This window comes from Cyprinodon tularosa, unplaced genomic scaffold (assembly GCF_016077235.1).
Source record: "Cyprinodon tularosa strain WSP-4 unplaced genomic scaffold, ASM1607723v1 ctg90, whole genome shotgun sequence".
In the NCBI taxonomy this organism is placed as follows: domain Eukaryota; kingdom Metazoa; phylum Chordata; class Actinopteri; order Cyprinodontiformes; family Cyprinodontidae; genus Cyprinodon; species Cyprinodon tularosa.
Window position 1 is genome coordinate 541,006 of NW_024039674.1, and position 19,140 is coordinate 560,145.

At 34.5% G+C, this 19,140-nt stretch overlaps 1 protein-coding gene across 2 annotated transcripts; it reads right to left on the bottom strand.

Moving 5' to 3' along the window:
- Positions 1–1,112: 1,112 nt before the first annotated feature.
- LOC119775932 (transmembrane protein 150A-like) lies at positions 1,113–16,702 on the bottom strand. Of its 2 annotated transcripts, none has more exons than XM_038274092.1 (8): positions 16,477–16,702; positions 15,253–15,338; positions 14,665–14,712; positions 10,551–10,637; positions 9,684–9,751; positions 7,001–7,128; positions 3,871–4,048; positions 1,113–2,784 (listed from the first exon to the last, which is right to left on the bottom strand). In XM_038274092.1, exons 2-8 carry the CDS (start codon positions 15,330–15,332, stop codon positions 2,534–2,536), a joined length of 840 nt encoding a protein of 279 aa, XP_038130020.1. In that variant the 5' UTR covers positions 15,333–15,338; positions 16,477–16,702; the 3' UTR covers positions 1,113–2,533. The 2 variants fall into 2 exon arrangements, with proteins under 2 accessions (XP_038130020.1, XP_038130021.1); XM_038274093.1 differs by having other exon boundaries at positions 1,113–2,781; positions 16,477–16,698.
- Positions 16,703–19,140: the final 2,438 nt, after the last annotated feature.

Genomic DNA, 19,140 nt, shown 5'->3' on the forward strand with positions numbered 1-19,140 from the left:
ACTGATACCTTATAGTACATTATTTATAAAGGGCTCAAAAACATTAATGTATAAAAAGTGACTAATAACAGCTGATGCCAACAACAATATATCATACATCGATAGTATGTGCACAATTTTGATTCTTTCATTCATGCTGATGTTACATTCATCCTGAGTTTGTATAGTTTCTATCTTAGTCAGTTAAATAACATGCTGCTGTCATTTTGAACATTTCTGATCTCGCTGCCATTTTCAAATATCCAGTACTGTAAAAAATGTCCATAGCTGTATATTGTTTTTTTTCTTAAGGTGCACAGTTTTATATTGTAAAAATACTTCACAGTACATTATTATATTGTTTATCGTTTAACTCTTCACAAGTAGGTTATTCTTATACATTTTTCTAAGGTCCACATTTTTCTGTAATCTTTTTGCTGCTTTAAACACCAGAATTTCCCCATTGTGGGACAATAAAGGGATTTTAAATTCAATTCAATTCTGTTCTATTCTTTTCTATTCTTGTAACGATCTTGGTTCTGTTGTTTTTCTCTAAGTTTTCAGTTTCAAGTCTAGCCGTGTGTCTGGATTCATTTTAGTTACTTAGGTTTTTCTGTCTGTCCTCTGTTGCCCCCTTGTGTTATTTTCCCTCGGCTTCCTCATCAACTCTAGTCACACCTGCTCCTTATCAGCTCATTAGTCCTAGCTTTGTTCAGTCAGCCATAAATACACTCCCTCTGCAGTCCCTCTTTGCTGGTTCCTTGTCTTACCTTTTCTCACCCTGGCTCCTTGATGGTTTTCCCTTAATGTCTCAATGGTTCTGGTTTGTGTTTGATTTTTATGTAGGATTTTTGGATACCTGTTTTTGTTTAACATTTTTAAGTTGGATTTTTGGATTCCTGTTTTTGCTGCCTGATCTTTAATCCAACCTTTTAAGAGCTCACCTCTGCCTGTCAGCCTCTGCACCTGGGTCCTCATTAAAAACCTCCAAACAAACCGTGACAATTCTATTCTATCCTATTCTATTCTTCTATCCTTCTATCTATGAAAAACTAAAGGAAGTACAAATATTGCAATTCTGTTATAAAGTAATATGTGTTATATCGTAGAAAAAAGGAATCTCCACAACTGGATTTGATCTAACCTTTTAATAGAGGCTCAATACACAACAAGACACACACTTCAGTGTGGAATAGTTTATACCCAATGCCAGCCAAAAACAAAGGTGCTTCCTGAACTTGATTTGCTTCACAATTGCTTTAAGGGAGTGGTGGCCTAGTGGTTAGGGCATTGGAATCCTGAGGTTGTGAGTTTGAAACCCACTCCCACGAACTGCCACTCTGGGTCTCTGAGCAAGACCCTTAACCCTCCCAGGTGCTGCACAGTGGCAGCCCAGTGCTCCTTAAAATTAATTGTTTAATTGCAGAAAGTTCTCCATTGTGAGATCAATAAAGTTCAATTTAAATTTTTTCAAAGAACAGTTTGCTCCCTTCCTAGTGGAGCCAAATAACAGTCCATCCCCACAATCTACAACAGGATTCAACTCAGTAAGTAACTTAGGAGGTTTGCATTGCATACTAACAACCGCCAAGATCCACAATATGAGACCTTTAAAGTATGATCTGGTTGAATTGTCTCTGTAAAGTGCCTTCAGATGACATGTTTTGTGAATTGGTGCTATATAAATAAATCTGAATTGAATTGAACATATTTCGGTAGGATATAGAAAACTGCATTATTTTCTCATATGCTGCTTAAACTACCTTTTTTGATAAAAAAGCTGATGAGATCAAATATACAACCGAGCTGAGCTTATATACAAAAATGAGGCAGCTATCTCTGCAATATGTTGCAATAACTTGCATATAATAAACTAAGACATTGAATAGATGAGCTGTTTGCCATGAACACCACTATGGTATATATTTTTGTGGACAATCCACTTAAGATAAAAGAAAATTATTCTTGGCACCCAGTTACATCCACCTATTGTCTGAAAGTTTAGTCAAAAAAAAAAAAAAAAAAAAAAAACTCACCTTACAGTGACTGGAAAGGATTAAAAACTGGTGATGTAACAGAACTTTCTGAATGAAAACAGTATAGAGGAGCTGAGTCTGAACATCTAAACTCTGAGAAACTTCTAAAGGCACATTTTCAAGACGTTTGTTCAGATGAAAGCGACTCCAGCTGAGGATTCAAGGGGTGAGCATTATATAAGGAGGAAATAAAACAAACACTGAGGAATGTCCACGTGTAAATCGTAACGGCCTCTGTCTTCAGCAAAGAACTTATATCGTGCATTTTTATAGCAGAGCAGTTAAGCCATTTAGGGTCTTTATCTGGATAAAGCTCCCCAGGCATTGGACAAGTCAGCAACTGCTCACCAAGGGAGTGTCTGAAACACAGATATCCAATTTTATTGCAATGTAAAAAAATTGCAACAAATAGAGAAAAAAGTGTTATTTAGTGCCATTGGCTCTGAGACACTGAATGTCCAACATAAACCTAACTTTGGTCTTCTGTGTTTTACACAGAGACATCCAGCACCTTTCAGTTACAGGACGGACAGGTTTTCTGCCTGGAGGTGGCTGGATCCCCCACTGATCTCCGGTTTGTGCCCAGAGAGGGAAAAGCTGGAAAGTCCCCCTCCTCTCGAGAGGGCAATCAGCGTGTCAGCTGATATGCCCCCAAATTCAAACGCAAACGTCCCATAGAAGAGCATGATGATCATGCAGTAGACCCACTCGAAGATGGCAGAGGTGTGCTGCAGGACGAAACTCTCCTGGCAGAAAAAAACTCCACCTGGTAATGGTAGGGTTAAGGAGAGTTGATTATCTCAAACAAACCAGTAATCCATAAAGTTACATAAATCTCATCCAAGGCCATTTTATCTGAGATGGCAATAACAACTGCTATCTTAGCCTGGTTTGAGCATATTCCAGATCAGCTGGCACTGCACCACTTTAAGCTAAACTCTCCTGAGTTGCAAGTAGGGGTGAGTATTGGCATAGGTGTTGCGATACGATACATACCACGATACTTGAGTCACAATATATTATCACGATATTGTGATATCACTATATATTGTGATATTTTTCCCAACAATGAAAATTAGATTAATGGATAAAAAGCAAGTACTGTAAATGATCATCAGACGATATTGATCATTTAGTTATTTTGGTATCCATGTTGTTTGGGTTTGAGTTAGTCCACATCACTGTTACTGCCTCAACTACAGATATGGTGCTGTGACGCACAGGAAAAGGACTCCACAGCTTGATCTGCCAGAGTGGCGGTGCAGAGGTAGCCCCTATTCCATCATTGTTAGGTAAAAAATTTTGTTTTTTAATTTTTTTTTAATGAATAATAGGAACTGAAAGATCGATATTATCAGGCAGCCGAAAATCGTGATGTATTGCCAAATTGATTTTTTTCCCACACCCCTACTTGCAAGAGAATTTATTTCAAATCTAACTTTAACTGTAAGTTGTAAAAATATAGACCCTGAAGGATTAGACAGCTCAGGATGACATTAGAAAAGTTCTCTATATGTCACTTGTGCAAAAGCACAATGAAGAAAGTTAATAATTTTTCATTTATTAAATTTTAATATTGTTTTACTTGTATGTGAAGCAGTTAGTTCTCCATCAGTGGGTTATGTTAAAAGAGGTTAATTATCTCTGAAGCAGCAATGATAGTGTTAGGATTTTGTTTCTTTTCTTTCAAAGTATTTAACACTGCAGTATCGGATGATTAAAAAATAAATAAATAAAAGAATATCTGCTGTATAACTTGACCACAAAAAGAGTCTTAGCAACAAAATCTGTTGATCAAACGGCTCAAGAAGAGGCAGAAATTGGAGGAAAATGTAAAATTACACACAAAGGATACTGAGCACCAGTGTGATTAGTGCTAGCAGAGCCATCCCTGCTCGTATGTGACCCACCCAGTACTCCTCCTGGGTTTTAGCCAGTCTGTAGGTTAGCGCCGCTTGGAAACACGCAAACAGCAAACTTGATGGGAAGGCAACCCCAGCTCCAATATAATGGAGAACTTTGGCAAAATCCACCTGAAATAGAACAAATAATTTTATTCTAAAGAGACATAAAAATAAACTTTACTTGCTATGAGCCTTCTTCGTTTTTATTTTGCCATTGCATTAAGCAATCTGATTAGACATCACATAGTGAGTTAAGACTGCAGTTTAGGGTATTTAAAAGCTACTTATAGCTACAAAGATTGCTAAATTTTAATACTGCTGCCACTTTTACTTCTAATAATGCAAAAGTTAAACAACAGATTCTAGCATCATGTATCATAAGAATAAGCATCTCAACAGTTAACTTTGAGCAGTGAATAACAACGCAAACTTTATTAAATAGGAAATCAGATTATGAAGTGATTTTGAATAATTATTTATATAATTAATTGGAGGAGTCTTTCAAAATAAAATAAAAATAATTTGTTTTTGGGTCTTAACAAGATTACATGTAGTCAGACAAATGAGAGTTGCAGTATAACACCTTCTTATTTAAACAATACCCTAAAACAAGACTCGTGATTCCTTTTTTACATGTTTAACAACAAAACTATTTTGATTTTCTTGAGCCAGGGTTTGTTTATTTAGTTTTATACTCAATAAACATATTGAGAAATTGTTCAATCTGCTTGTAGTTGCTTGCTATAATAATCAAAGTTGAATATGTATAGTATAAAAATGTGGGCATAAAGCAAAAAAGCAAGTTTATTAAAAGACCAATTTGTACACGACATAAGACACTCCTTTGGTCTAAATGGACCCAAACTACAAGATGCTTAATTCTAATGACTGAGTGAAGGGAGGCACGTATGAGCCTCAGTAAATCTGCCTATCCTCACAGCTATGCTCAACTCCTTACAGTGAAGTTGCTTTTAAAATCCCACCACACCAAGGGTGTTTTCAGACTGAGCAAACAACATGAAAGAAGATTTACTTTGGAAGGTCTACAGAGAATGGACAATGGAGAACACTAGATGGGCTCAGCAGTCAGCACACACCAGAATCTTCATGGGAATGTGATAGGAGAGAGTTATCAATCTCTGCAGCATTTAGTGGCAGCCTTTGAGACATAAAATCTGTTCCTGTTTTATCTTTAAAACTTCTATTCTCATGCCTCCAATATCTTCTGGGCACACGGGAAACATTTTTTATTATTGTTTCATTTGATTGTCAAAAGAAACAATAATGAAAAATGTTTTATTATTGTCAAAAGAAAGACAGGATTTTATGGAAGTATTTTGTAATCTTGTTGCAGTCTCTTACTTTTTGTCATCAAAAATCATTTTAAATGATTTGGTAACCAGACATGAGGTCAAAAATTCAAAAATTTATAATAAATGTATATTAATTACATTAATCAACTGCCATATTATTATATAACATCACCCTATGCAACAGACTTGGAAGGTCTTTCAGAAAAACATCAAACATCAACTTCCAAATAAGCCAACAGCACAAAAGCCGGAAGTGGTGTGAATAACAGTGAGATTAAAGTCTGTGCAGAAATGATGTAACTCTATAGATGTTTAGATAGTTTTGCACTTTTGTAGGAGCCACTTTTTAAAGTGAGCACAAGATAACGTGCATTAATGCCTCTGTAGCATCCATCAGTTGTCTTCATGCATAAAAAAGTGAGGCTGCTCTGCAAAAGTTATCAATGTTTTAGCATGTAAAGTCTTTTTTTTTTTGTCCACTGGCCCCTTCAGGTAACTGTCAGATTTACCTCTGATGTTGCTAAAACATATCTTCCCTCATCTCCAGCTTTCTAGCAGATATTATGGATTTGGGTCCAAAAGACTAGGACTTAGAGCTGGTGATGATTCAAACAACAACAAAAAAACATCTAATTTTATCCAAGACATTTTTGCAATTGCCATGTTTGACAGTGGGTATGGTTTTATTTTGCCAATATGCAAAAATATTGCAAAAATGTAAATGTATTTTCATCAGATCATGGGATATCTTATAAGTTTTGTCAGATTATGCCCAGACCTGCAAGGTTTTTATTTTAGAAAGGTTCCATCATGCAACACTCTTCAGACTAGACATAAGTAGAACATAGGTCACGACCAGTACTAAACAAAGAATAATGCATCTCAGTGGCAGTTCTAGCTTAAATATCACTCTAGTATCAGTTAGAGGTCTCTAATCCTGGATAAACCAGAATAAAACTTGTTCAAACAGTCGTTTTAATCTACTACCATGGAGCCAATACCAAAGCATGCCACCACCACAGGTCATTTTGTGTTGATCTTAAGATACTTAGACTCTACGGTCTTCCTAATCAGTTTCACTGTTGACGTCTTTATCAATACGGGTGAAATGCTGACGGTCTGGACTTATTGATTACTGTGTTTAATCCTTATCCTGACTGGTACATCTATACAAGGAGGTCGGTTTATTTATTTTACACATTTTTTGCAAAACGTGGCCTTAGCTAAAGGATGTTAATGTTTAAAAAATCTTACTAGGAAAGCTTTATTACATGTTTACCACATTCACAAAGATGTAAAATAGCAGGTAAGTACCCAAGTAGACTGAATGCAGGTGCTTAGAGAAGTAGTTTGCACTAGTGCAGAGTTACAATATGTAAACAGTTATTACAGCTTTTTTTCCCCCTCCAACAGATTAGTTTTTTTTTTATCTATATAAAATCAAAAGTGGAAAACATTTTAAATGTCCTAAAGGTGAAATGAGCTGTATTATATTTTTCTCACTTTGTCCTTTTGCTTTCAATACCTTTTAATTTTTATATTGCAATTTGAATTAAACTGTTAAACCCTTTAAATCTTGGGCAGACTTCTGGAAGCCTGAAGAATTCAGAACGACTCACCTTTGTTACTCTAATTTACATTCATTGAATGGTTACAGACACAGATACAGCTGGGAGCAAAGGTGACCCCACAGCACAATTTTTACAGGCTCTGTGCTTCTCTGCTAAAGGTCCAAAGATAAACTATGACATCATCGGTGGTCAGTTACCTGGAAGTTTCCCACCATGGTGAGACCAGCAGCGCAGATCCATCCAGTGGAGAGGCTGGCTATATTCAGAACACTGTTCTGGTGTCTCTCTATCACGCGAGCGTAATGCAGAAGAGTGATTAGCATCACTGAAAAGAAAATCAAACACACAGTTTAATTCATAAAAGCATGCCATCATATACCTTTTCATTGTCAGTGTTGCTTCTGTTTTTGTTGCCCAATGTTTCCTATTCCTATCTATCCTTCCTCTGCAGCACCTTCTTGTTAATTTAATAATGATGATAATAATATCATCATTATTAAGGCTGGAGTCACTTTAAAGAAAATGTTTAAAGTGACTCCAGCCTGATAGATTCTGTAAATGAGCTGCCCCTGCAGTGTGACCTGATGCTGCAGATTCCTGGTGTATGTTTATCAAACTGCTCCATCAAAGCTTCACAGCAGAGACAATGTTCACATCTGGAGCTCTTCATGCTGCAAACTGCTGAGAGCACCTGTTTGGACGTTCCTGTTGGGAGTCCAGCAGTGAACGCAGCGGTTCGCTTTTGGCAGTCAAGGGAAAACTGGCATGGGGTCTGCATTCGAGGTGTGGCTATATTCAGCATACGAAGAGGCAGATATACAGCACAATGACCTGTACGACTGACCGTTCTTCAAATTTGCATGAACGCCACAACTTTTAGGTAATTAAAAAAAAAAACTTTAGAAACCCTGGATTGTTTATGCAAATAGAAGGAGTAAATAGTTTTAATACCTGGAAAGAAATGCCCTCCGGACTTTTTCAGAGAACAGAAATAGTTTGGTGAACAGCTGTTTACAAACAGCTGTTTTGTCTGGATAAAGTGTTCATCCCTTCAAACATTTAACATGTTGGTGCATACCAACTTTCTTTATTGGGATTACATGTTATAGAATAATAAGAGGAAGCAGGTATTTGTCAAGTAAAATGAAAAGTATTTGTGGATTTCAGAACTTTAAATATGAATGAAAGCCAAACTTTTTCAGATTTATGAAAACTTTTAAAAATATGCATCTTTTTCTTTCACCTCTGTTGTTCATGCTGTACATTGTCAGTCTAACACATAAACGCATAACAGGGGGGTTTGTGGTCCTAACAAAATGTCCCCCCTTCTCCCCCTGATATTTCTTCGAAGTCAGATGTTTACATAAAGCAACTCAGTATGGTATTAACCGTTGATGGGGAGTCCTCACACAGGCTATTTCCCTGTGTGATATCGCATGAAAATCCCCACCATAAAAAATGAAATCAGTAAGACAATCTAAAAGTCTGGGCCATTTTTGGGAACAATTTCCAGGTTCCTAAAGGTGCAAATATTCAGCTTTGAACTTAAAGGGAAAGTGAACACTGTTCAGTAAGCAGGCAGATTATAGGCCTGATCTTTAAAATAGGTTTGTATGTACTGAGCAGATCTTTAAATAAGGGACAAAGTGATTTTATTTGCAATTTTATCTGTCAGTGCGTGCTAACCTTTTATATCATATATTGCAATGACCAAACCACACAGATTCATAGGGCATGCAAACCTAAACATTTACCATGTGCAAAATGAATCTCTAAATCTAAAACTCATCTCTGGCTTCAGCTTTTTGCATCTTATTTAGTGCTTCTGAAAGTAAGGTGCAAAACTGGCAGACAAAGATAACTTTCTAATATTTTTAAATATTTTTTCTTCATATATATATATATATATATATATATATATACTGTATATATATATATATATATATATATATATATATATATATATATATATATATATATATATATATGTATGTATATATAACATCTGCTGTAGATCGGTTAATTTTATTAAATCCCATTTATTTTTGACCATGCTAAGCTGTAGCTTTTCCCTGAGGCCCAATAATGCCTCAGAGACAAGCAACTTTCATGTAGTTTCCTATTTCCACCATTTAGCTTAGTTGTAGTTCTGCGGTACTGATGGTGATGCAGATGGCGCCATGTCTTTTTATGTCTGGTCATTGAGCTTGGTGCTGGAATTCTATTTAGGCTAAAATTGACTATCAATACTCTATAAGGATGGATGTTTGGTGAATATAACCCTGTTTTATATCAATCAAAAGGCTTTTGGTCTTTTTTAGGCATTTAGAGTAGCGTCATATAGCATGACTATGCTCCTTTGACCAAATCTTCAGAGCAAGACATTATTATCTTTATAGAGTGTTTTATAAAGCTCCTGTATCTTCTCAGCTATGTCTTCCAATTCATCTTGTAGGACTCTCTATAAAAACAACAACAAAAAAGATATTTGGACCGTATCTCCAGCTGGAGATTCAAAAAAAAAAAAAAACTCAGCATACACAGAGAACAATCGGTCCTGCACATGGAGACGACCACCCAAAATAGATGGTTTTAAGAAGTTGTGGCACACAGTGGGAGGGAAAGGTTGCCCCTTTTGTCCTGTGAGGAAATGTTTGTGGTTCATGCAGGGCAATAAAAGAGCCCCTTCCAAAGAATAGAGTACATATTTCCCCTTTATGTATTGCAGTAAGATTTGGATCTATCATTGGATTCTGGGGTGAGAAGTTTAGGCTGGGGTTGCAGCTGGGAAAACAAGTCTGAGCTGTTTGATGTGTATGAATTCTGTTCACACACTTTAAAATGTGCATCACTTTAACATTAATTGTTAAAGACGCTTACCCATAAAGGCTCCTGTGCTGCATATGAGGCTGAAGAAGCAGCTTTCAGGTGGTAGAGTTCCACATTTACTGCAATAAAACCAGGTTTAGTCAGTTATAGATTCAATCACCATGAGCAGCACTTATATACAGTCATGAAATTAAAGCAGCTCTGTAACAATATCTGTGTCTGATTTTAAATTAGTTGGACTTAGTGAGCATATAGGGAGATATCTCTATAGCAGCAATATGAGAAGTATGAACAAACCACATCATTACATGAGCTCACTTCTGCATTTGGAATAAAAACGCTGGAAATGTGTCCAACATCAACTCGGTTTTAATTCCTTTGCTAGGAGAAAATCACTGTTTGCATTCTGCACTGGTTTCTTAAAGACTGGTAAAGGATCTACTACGCACAACGAGAGCTCCAGTTCCAGTGGAGCTGCAAAGGTCCATCATCTCATCCAGGATTGTTTTGCTTTAGAACTAATTTAATTTACTCAAAGTTTGGAACTTAAAATGACATCCTACCCAAGTTGATGCTGCTGTAATTGCAGTTCAGAGAGCCAAGCAAATCTGCACGCTGCTATCCTCTAGCCTAATTTTATTTTATTTTATTTTTGTGGAAACAATATTTGCAAGTGAAAAAAATCCTTTGCACCGTTGTCTTGTATAAAAAAAGTTCCTGGGTTCAAATACTAAACAGAGTTTGCATGTTCTACCTGAAAATAAAAGGGTTCTCCTTAATATCAAGCCTTCTATCTTTGCATCCAACCATCCATACTAAAATGCATAGCATTAAAGTCAAATAAAAACTGTGGCACTGTATGTAAATACGCATCACATAGAGGTCAAGTTTTTACATAAGGAGCTTGACACCACTGACCTGATAAGTGGTATGTTGTCCAGGGTGCAGCACAATTCAGGTTCAATTTGTGAAGGAAGCTGTTCTTCACAGGACTCATTATACAACCTGCAAAGACACACAACTATGAAGATGTTTTAGAGATACAGTAACCTGATAAAGATACATTAGAAGCCTTCAAATGCATACTTTTTTAGTTGCAGTAGAAAAACTGGTTGGATTGTACTTGTTAGTGATAAATTGTACACATCAGTTCATTTTTTGGGGCACCACAGAGTTGGGTGCTTGGCCCACTGTGTCCTTTCAGACATTTTGAGAGTTGTGTAAATATTATTATTATTATTATTATTATTATTATTATTATTATTATTATTATTATTATTATTATTATTATTATTATTATTATTATTATTATTATTATTATTATTAATAATAAAATATTTATATAATCAATTCTAATCTAAAAATGTGTCTTTGTTCTCTAAATTAATCTACAACATATGCATGTTTTAGATCATTGTGATTAAATGCTACCAGCCATTAATGATTATAATTAACAGTTTGGATAATGTATTAGCAGTTATTAACATAATTTACCAAAAAATATGGATATTCAAACCAGTTGTGGACCTGAATTCCTATTTTAGTCAAAGACCCCAGGATTTCTTTCTTTAAAATTTCAGTCTGTTAATTATTAGGGGTTTTTCTTACTTGCATTGTTTATTGTTAAAAGCTTTATCTCTAAAATCATCCATCTGGCTTGTACAGTGGTTTATAATGGTTTAAAGGACGATTAAAAGATTTAGTATAATTAGAATAATGTATGTAAAACAATCAGTTTGTCTCTGGCAGAAAAGAAGACGTGAGTCACTGTTACACTTGAAAAAGTCATTTTTCTCAAAATAAGTACATTATGTCTTGAATCGAGGAGCTAAGTGAGACACTTTGCCAATAGAAGAAGACAATTTATGAGAAAAAAACTATTTCATTGTCTTATTTCAAGTGTATATTATCTAACTACCTTATTTTAAGTGTAAAAATCCTCATTCCATTGGCAAATCATCTTATTTACCTATTAAAATTAAAGTTAAATACACCTAATTTAAGAAATATTGATTTATTTGCAGTGTATAAAAAAGGATTCTTTCAATTGAAAGCTTCTTATGATTGCTAAGCTGCTTTTGTATATTTTCCATTGGAATTTTGTTGTTTTCTTTCATATCCAGTATTTTATAAATTTATTTATTTATTTTTTTGGTATCCTGATATCTTGTTTGAAGATACTAGAACTAGAAGGCCTCCTTGCCATCACCCTCATCTTCAGCTCCCTTCACATATTTTGGCTAAGCTTTTTCAAAACCCTAAATATTATTTCTTGAATTAAAACTAAATATTACCTATAGTCAGATGAGGATTCTAGCCAAATTAAAAATGTAATTTAAATCTATATTTTTCAATAATGTTTGAAATATTTTTGGTTGGATCTGCAAACATTATTAAAAATCTGTAAAAAAACAAATATTGCCATTTTAACTTCTATTTTTTTTATTTAAGTAATTGCTAGGTGTACCAATAATTGTGCCACTTTAAAAAAAAAATTCCTCAGACTTTGAATTGCATAACTTTTAAAATTCCATTATAAATAAAGGTGTTGTATTGTCAACTCCATAGGTGGCTATGGATTAGACATGTAGTAGATTTACTTCAATGAAAAGTTGGATTTTCGAGAGATAAATGCTTTTCTCACATTATACCCAATGGTTTCAGGAGGTCTCTACATATAGGGCCTGAATGTTCAAAATTGCAAATAAGGGATACTAGATTTCACATGCAATTAGTCGGTGCAATAATTGGCCTAGTTACAAGTGATCTACAAAGATTACTGTGCAAATGTTAAGACGTGCAAATCGATTTGGTTCAGCTCAACAAACAGCTAACTGCAAATCCAAATTACTTTGCAACTTCTTTGAAAATCTGCTTTATATGTACAAATATGTTTGCACCTAAGATAGGCAAACTGTCTGATGATCAGGACCCCAGTGTGCATCAAACATCTCCCTAATTCCAACAGATGAGACACAACCAAAATGTTCAAAGGGGAAGAAAATGACTCCAAACTCCAGTTATATTTTTCCCTCAAAGGTTCATAATAAAACATTATATTATGCAGAAAATGTAAAAGACACAAATGATTGAAGACACTGTTAATGGGTAGAAAATTAACTTGAACACTTGGCGTCACATTTTATGTAAACAACAGTAGAAAATTAACCAAATATCTTTTTTATAGAGATTTTCTCTTGATGTTTATTTGATATACTAGTTTTATTACAGACACAGAAGTTCTTGATGAGTTTTCAACAGAAAAAGGTTGTTTCTATTTTTGTATCGTTGGATATTGGGCTATCATTTGATACTTCTCTATTTAGACATGATGTAAAAGAGACTTTCTTTAATATTTTTTATTCAAGCTCTAAGTCTACTAGTTGTTTGTTGTTAGAAAAAAATTTTTATAATCAAACTTTTTGAATAGGCAGTTTTAATTTCTGTACACTGGGAACCAGACAGAACATGTTTTTGTAAACTTAAGGAGTTTCACACTTGGGAAACTCACTGCTGCTGATCAGTCAGAAATAAATGATAATCAAAGTCCACAAACCATATTCTAATTTTTTCTTAAAGGTTGTGCACGAGAAAGGCCTGGAATTAACTGCATCCTGTCCCGCTTGCATGGTATGAAAATTACACTGGTTTTATTTGAGTTTTTGATGTGAAACTCTGAGCAAAAGACCGGATGCCTCTGATTTAAACCTGTGTCATGACCTGGATGACTGAGAATTTGCACTGGTGTGATCCCACTACATTATGTTTTTTTTTTTTTGTAGTGTAGAAACAAGACTAAACACCAAACTTTTTCATTTTCAGTTTCTGCCTCGAATGTATTATATATATAAAGCCTCAACTATCATGATCATGTTCAAAGAACTTAAGGAGACAATAGCATTTGCTCCTGATACTCCAAACTGCTTTCATTGTTACTATCAATAAGGTCCTGAATGCTCATGCCTATTCCAGATAACGAAACAAAAAAAACTAAAATAAATAACTTTCCTCACTAAACTCTCAGGGAACTGTTGCTACAGTCACATTCTCCTATGGATGTTAAAAAGTTCCTTTCTTTTAAAAAAAAATCATCTGCTTACATTTTTCACATTTTCTAACCTTTGGTTTATCAGAATCAGAAGTACTTTAATAATAAAAATATAAATATATGTATAACTATGAATCCAAGTAAAGTGATTGTGATGTGCAAAAATAGTGCAAGGAATGACTAAATGTCAATTACAGATAGCATTTGCTCCTGATACTCCTGAACATCCTGAAGAGTTCACTGTCTTACCAACATTTGTCTTTAAACTGCAAGGATTTCTTTTTTTCTTTTTATTTCCTCATTTTTTGAATTAAGTTTTCCGATCTAATTAGGAGAGAGGGCTTGTTAGTGTGTGTTTACAAAAGATCGCTCAGAAAATAAACAGGTCTAGAAGCGAGATATTCTCTTTTCATGACTCATTTTCACCGTTTGAAAGCCGAAAAGATCCAGACCGCATGCCAACCTACATTTGTTTATTTTTATATCTGCTGATAATGCATTCAAGCTTCACCATAGCTTTTAAAACATGATATTTTCCCAGAACTCCCTCATTTCATTAATGATAAAGGGAGTTACGCTTTAAATTGAATTCAAATAAAATAAATGGTAGGCAGTGTATGGAACCAAATCAAAGAGAATCATAAACTTATGCTCCATTTGTGCAGACAGGAGAGAAAGCTGGCTTCATTATTTTGCCTTAAATATGACAAATAGATCCTTCAGTTGTAATAATAATAAAAAAAAATCTGATCTCTTTTTTTAGAGAATAATAAAATAAAAAAGCTACAACAAACTGGCTGCTAAAATGCACAAAATAATAGTCTGTTTAAACCCTCTGCTTCAGTGTTGTTGGGCTCTTGACCTTCATAAAATTACATAAACCTGAGGACTCACAAAAGGTCTGATTTACTTTACAGTATTATTATAATTATTATTGTTGTTATTATTATCATTATTATTATAACTGATTGTGTTTGTTTTTACCAGTTGTGCACAGGGCATACATGCTGGTTGTAGAGAGCCATGGCATATCTGCAAAGGAAAAAGACAATAATGTTTAGTTTCAAATGAGTAGAATAAAAAGAAAAAACAAGATTTTTTAAGTCGGTAAATCGGACCAAGATCCATTTATTCTTCTGTTGTTTTTTGTGCAATATGAATCCTCAATCTTTTCTTCTCCACGTTTACATAAAATGTGATTGGAAATAGTTATGTCTCTGCATACTATGAGAAAGACAACACACCCTGAGGCATCTTCACTCATTAAATTTAGTTAAGGATTAATGGTTGTATTTTAACCAGCACAGTGACAGCAAAGAATAAAGTACAGCAGTCAGTTCTAGAGTCTAAAGCAAAACAAAAAAGTTAATTTCTGTGCCTGATAGGGAGGAATTTCCTCCCTTGATCTCTGCTGCCAGAGAGCCAGCTATTAATGTCAGCCTTTTAGTTACAAACTGCTGTACTTTTTTAAGGTACTAATTGATGAAATTAGATTATGATATATTTGTTGCCTTTCTTTTATGATCCAAACCAAATAATAGCATCTGTGAATAACAGTCTCAATATACTCACATGACCCATATTCCTGTGATGGTGAAGACTGGCAGGCTGACAGGAAGGATCATCCACATGGACATATCAACAGCCAGCATCTTCACCTTCAGTAAACAAAAACAGAATCTTGATTTTGTGTATATTTCGAATAAACAACCTGGATGCACTTGTTAGACTTAATGCTAAAATCTGCTGCTTTGCGTATAAAGAGATATAAGAATAATAAGTCTTCTATATTTTTAAACCTTTTTTTCTCTTTTTTGGTGTTTAGAAGCTAATTATATATTATTATAATAGTTTTAAAAAAACAGAGTATGTCTGACCTTTGCATTTTTTTCAAATTTTTTTCTTCAAATGTAAAATTAGTTATTTAAAAGTGTTATATCTTACATATTCCTACTTTAAATAGATTTTTTTCAGCATTTTTCTGCTCTCCATAAATTATCTTTGAGTTTTTCTTAGCCAGAAGACAGAGAAATCTCTTTATTTTCAGACTGTTTATGCTACCTTACAATTTGAATGGAAAAGAAATTAAACATTTAGGAATACTGAAGAAGCCAGCAGCTAAGGAGGAAAAGATAAAACAGGAAAAGATCAGGGCAGCACAGGGGTGCAACAACCTCTTAGGGACTGATGATGAGATTTTGCATCATCTGAGATAATCATGTTTAATTACTCTTACTGCTAGATCTATAACTTGGAACAGAAACAAAAATCTATCTGGTGGCTTCTGTGGGCCAGAGAAGTGGAAAATCCCACAATTTTAACTGAAACTGTTTCCACCAGAGTAGCAAATTGTATCTATTGAAACAACAAGAGTTAATTTCTCTTCACTCAGTTCTATAATGATAATATTTGTTTCTTTTCCAGTTTTCTTAAACTTATCAAGAACTTGGAGCCCACTGAAATAAGAACGGGAAAACTGAAAAAAATAAAGCAACTGTTTCTGGCATTTACTTAATCATATTTAATTACTTTAACCCAGTTTTATTTTGCTTCATGTTAGTATGGTAGTACATAAAACAATTGTGTTAAAGTAACTAGATATGATTAAGTAGGTACCAAAAATGGTTGCATACATTTTTCAGTGTAGTTTTCAGCAAGAAATTGTCAGTAAAAAAAAAAAAAAAAGTTATTTATTTTGGAACACAATATTGCTGAACTATGTGAGGCTTTCTTACTAGAGGCTGGAGGTTAAACTTGGCAGCTTTTCCTCCATGCACAGCTTCATTAAGCTCTTACCTTGCTTGTTTCCCCAAATGTTTAATCACTTTGCTTCATTTCAGCTCTTCTTCTATGCAGGAACGCTTCTCCTGTGCAGGTTTCATTCTCCAGAACAAAAACCGATACAGGTTTATCACCTTATTGGGATCAGAAAGAAGGCAGCTGCATGTCCTTTCTGTCTTCTGTCATCACTTCTTTTCTCTTCCAATGTGTACGAGGAGGAAAGCAGCTGAACTGTGGTACTTTGAACTCCTCCCAGTTCAGTTCCCCCTAGCCAATGTGGAGGGAGTCATATCTGACTGGCCCTCATTTTCATTTTGTTGGCATAAGAAAAGTGGTCAGTTTTTTCCACTTATTCACTTTGAAGTGGGGTGAATGGACTTCAGTAACTCTGTGTTATTTCTAGACATAGAGATAAGGTTAAGAGCCTGCAGTTTTGTATGCTTTGTTTATTTATGCAGTTTTCTCTAACTTTCTCTCAATTTTATTGCTTGTTTCTAGCCTAACAGTACATTTATAGACCTACTGATTAATGGATTTAATCATTTGAGTAAAAACATATAAAAGCTGAAAGTTATACTGGAACGCAACAAGCCAAGCACTATACAGGCTTATAATGTATGTTGCATGCTAATACTATTAGGGGAGAGATTCTGGTTAGTTTTGCAAACAATTTTAATACATTCAACAAATGTTTAAAATGTAAATTACATTTGAAAAAGGAAAGAGAAGAAAAGTGCAGTCCATTCACATTGATGCATGCTTGTCTGGCTAAATAAAAAAAAGAAAAAAGAAATCAGAAAATGTACTGAGACCACAAGAGGGCGCCAGAGTCTTCATCACCAGAACCAATTTCACTGTGTGATGAAAACTGACTGAAAACGTTTCTCAAAATAAATGATATATTATAAAACAAACAATAATTTACAGAGAAAAAAATGGGTTTAGCTTCAGCTACTTTCTAAATGACATAAAAATAAAAAGGAAACTTGTTGAATAGCCAAGGTGCGAAAAGAGAGACCCTGAATTTATTATCATGTATGAAATCCTTGGGAAAACCACCAGATTTGGGGTTGAGGATCTGAAGGCTCCAGTTGGAACAAAACATCTGGCATTGATTCAGTGATTGGGGAAAGGGTTTGTGTGGAAAACTTATTCCAAAACAAGCAGCTAACGTGGAAGATAAAAAGTTAATTGAATTACTTTTGAAGAGAGCAAATAAAAGGCCTTAAAAATGCAGAATCTTAAAATATTGAGTTAACACCATCTTTTCTTGACCTTATCATGGTCCCCTACATTTAGGATTAATTCAGAATTCAAATGCCAAATCTTTGTAATAAGTTAGATATATTGTATTCTATTTTTGTGATTTAAATCATGTTTATTTCAGGGCTATAGGATTCATTTAATACTTTCTGAGGATTTTCAGTTTCTTTTACCACATTCTTTACAAAACTTAAGATTATTATCCCTTTTTGTACAGGTTGCACTTCTTGAAACTTACAGATATATTTGTTTAACAGATACACAATGTTCAGAGCACCTTTATTTTCCTAAAAGTTAAATGTTATTTCCTGGTATCTACAGGTAATTTTCCCAAACATTCCTAGAAGTTGTCCCGTCTTTTCCTAAGAAAAAGAAGAATACGTATCTTGAATTTTAAGGCAAATACAAACTTTACCCATAAGCATTTGCTATCTGTTGGCTACTTTACAATAATTACTATTACCTAAGTTACTTTTATATAACCTGCAGGCTACTTTCTAAAACTCACAGCCTCCTTATTCACAAGAGATAACTTTTCTAAAACATGAAACAGGTTACTTTCATTCCTCTTGTAAACTAACAGCAGCTGGAAATTTTATTTTTATTTTTTTGTTAGTCTTAAAGAGTTTTTTTATTAATTATTTTAAGGTCAAAGTTTTATTTACAGTTGGTCCTTATGCTTAAAAAACATTAAATTGTGCTTATTTGTTGAGCACAATTTGTATGGCAGCTTATGTCCTATGAATGTTTAGAGCATTTAAGATATTTCAAAATTGAAAACAAAACACTGTAAGGAAGAAAACCCTTTCAAAACTGTGAGAAATATTGTTACCCTCAGTCTGAAGAAGAGCACATTTTTAAACCTTGAAGAGACAAACGTAATTAACCTAAACAGAAATGTCCAACCCTCTGATGCATTACCCCCTTATTTCAATCTTCAAACTCCTGTAATGACCTGAGTGAAGTTGCCCCCCACACACACACACACCTTCTTCAAATCAGACAAAATTAGTGTCAAACGTTTGTGCAGAAAAAATTTTGTTCTGTGCTGCTACCATTTTAAAGATATAAAGAAATGTGTCTAGAGGTCATCAAAGGTCAACCAGCCACCCCTGTTCAAATGAGGCAAAAGGGGTGTCAAAAGGGGGGGGGGGGGGGGGGGGGGGGGGGCTGGTTGACCTTTGATTACCTCTAGAAACATTTCTTTATATCTTTAAAATGGTAGCGGCACAAACGAAAATTTTTGCTGCACAAACCAGCAAAAACGTAGCACTAACGTTTGACCAGAAAACTGGTGCATTTCTACCTTATAAAATAGTTGAACAAGCCGTTGCTTCTCAAATTCACTACCATCGAACATATAATAACTGTATGACCAATTCCAGTGTAGTTTCTGCCCTGGCCACAGTAATAAAA

What these genes read in the sequence shown, in the direction of transcription:
- LOC119775932 (XM_038274092.1), bottom strand. Translation starts at nt 15,332, where the DNA reads ATGCTGGCTGTTGATATGTCCATGTGGATGATCCTTCCTGTCAGCCTG. An exon ending in GACAACATACCACTTATCAG is followed by an intron (nt 9,752 to 10,550) that starts GTCAGTGGTGTC and finishes GTTTTATTGCAG; the next exon opens with TAAATGTGGAACTCTACCAC. An exon ending in CAGCACAGGAGCCTTTATGG is followed by an intron (nt 7,129 to 9,683) that starts GTAAGCGTCTTT and finishes TTTTCTTTTCAG; the next exon opens with TGATGCTAATCACTCTTCTG.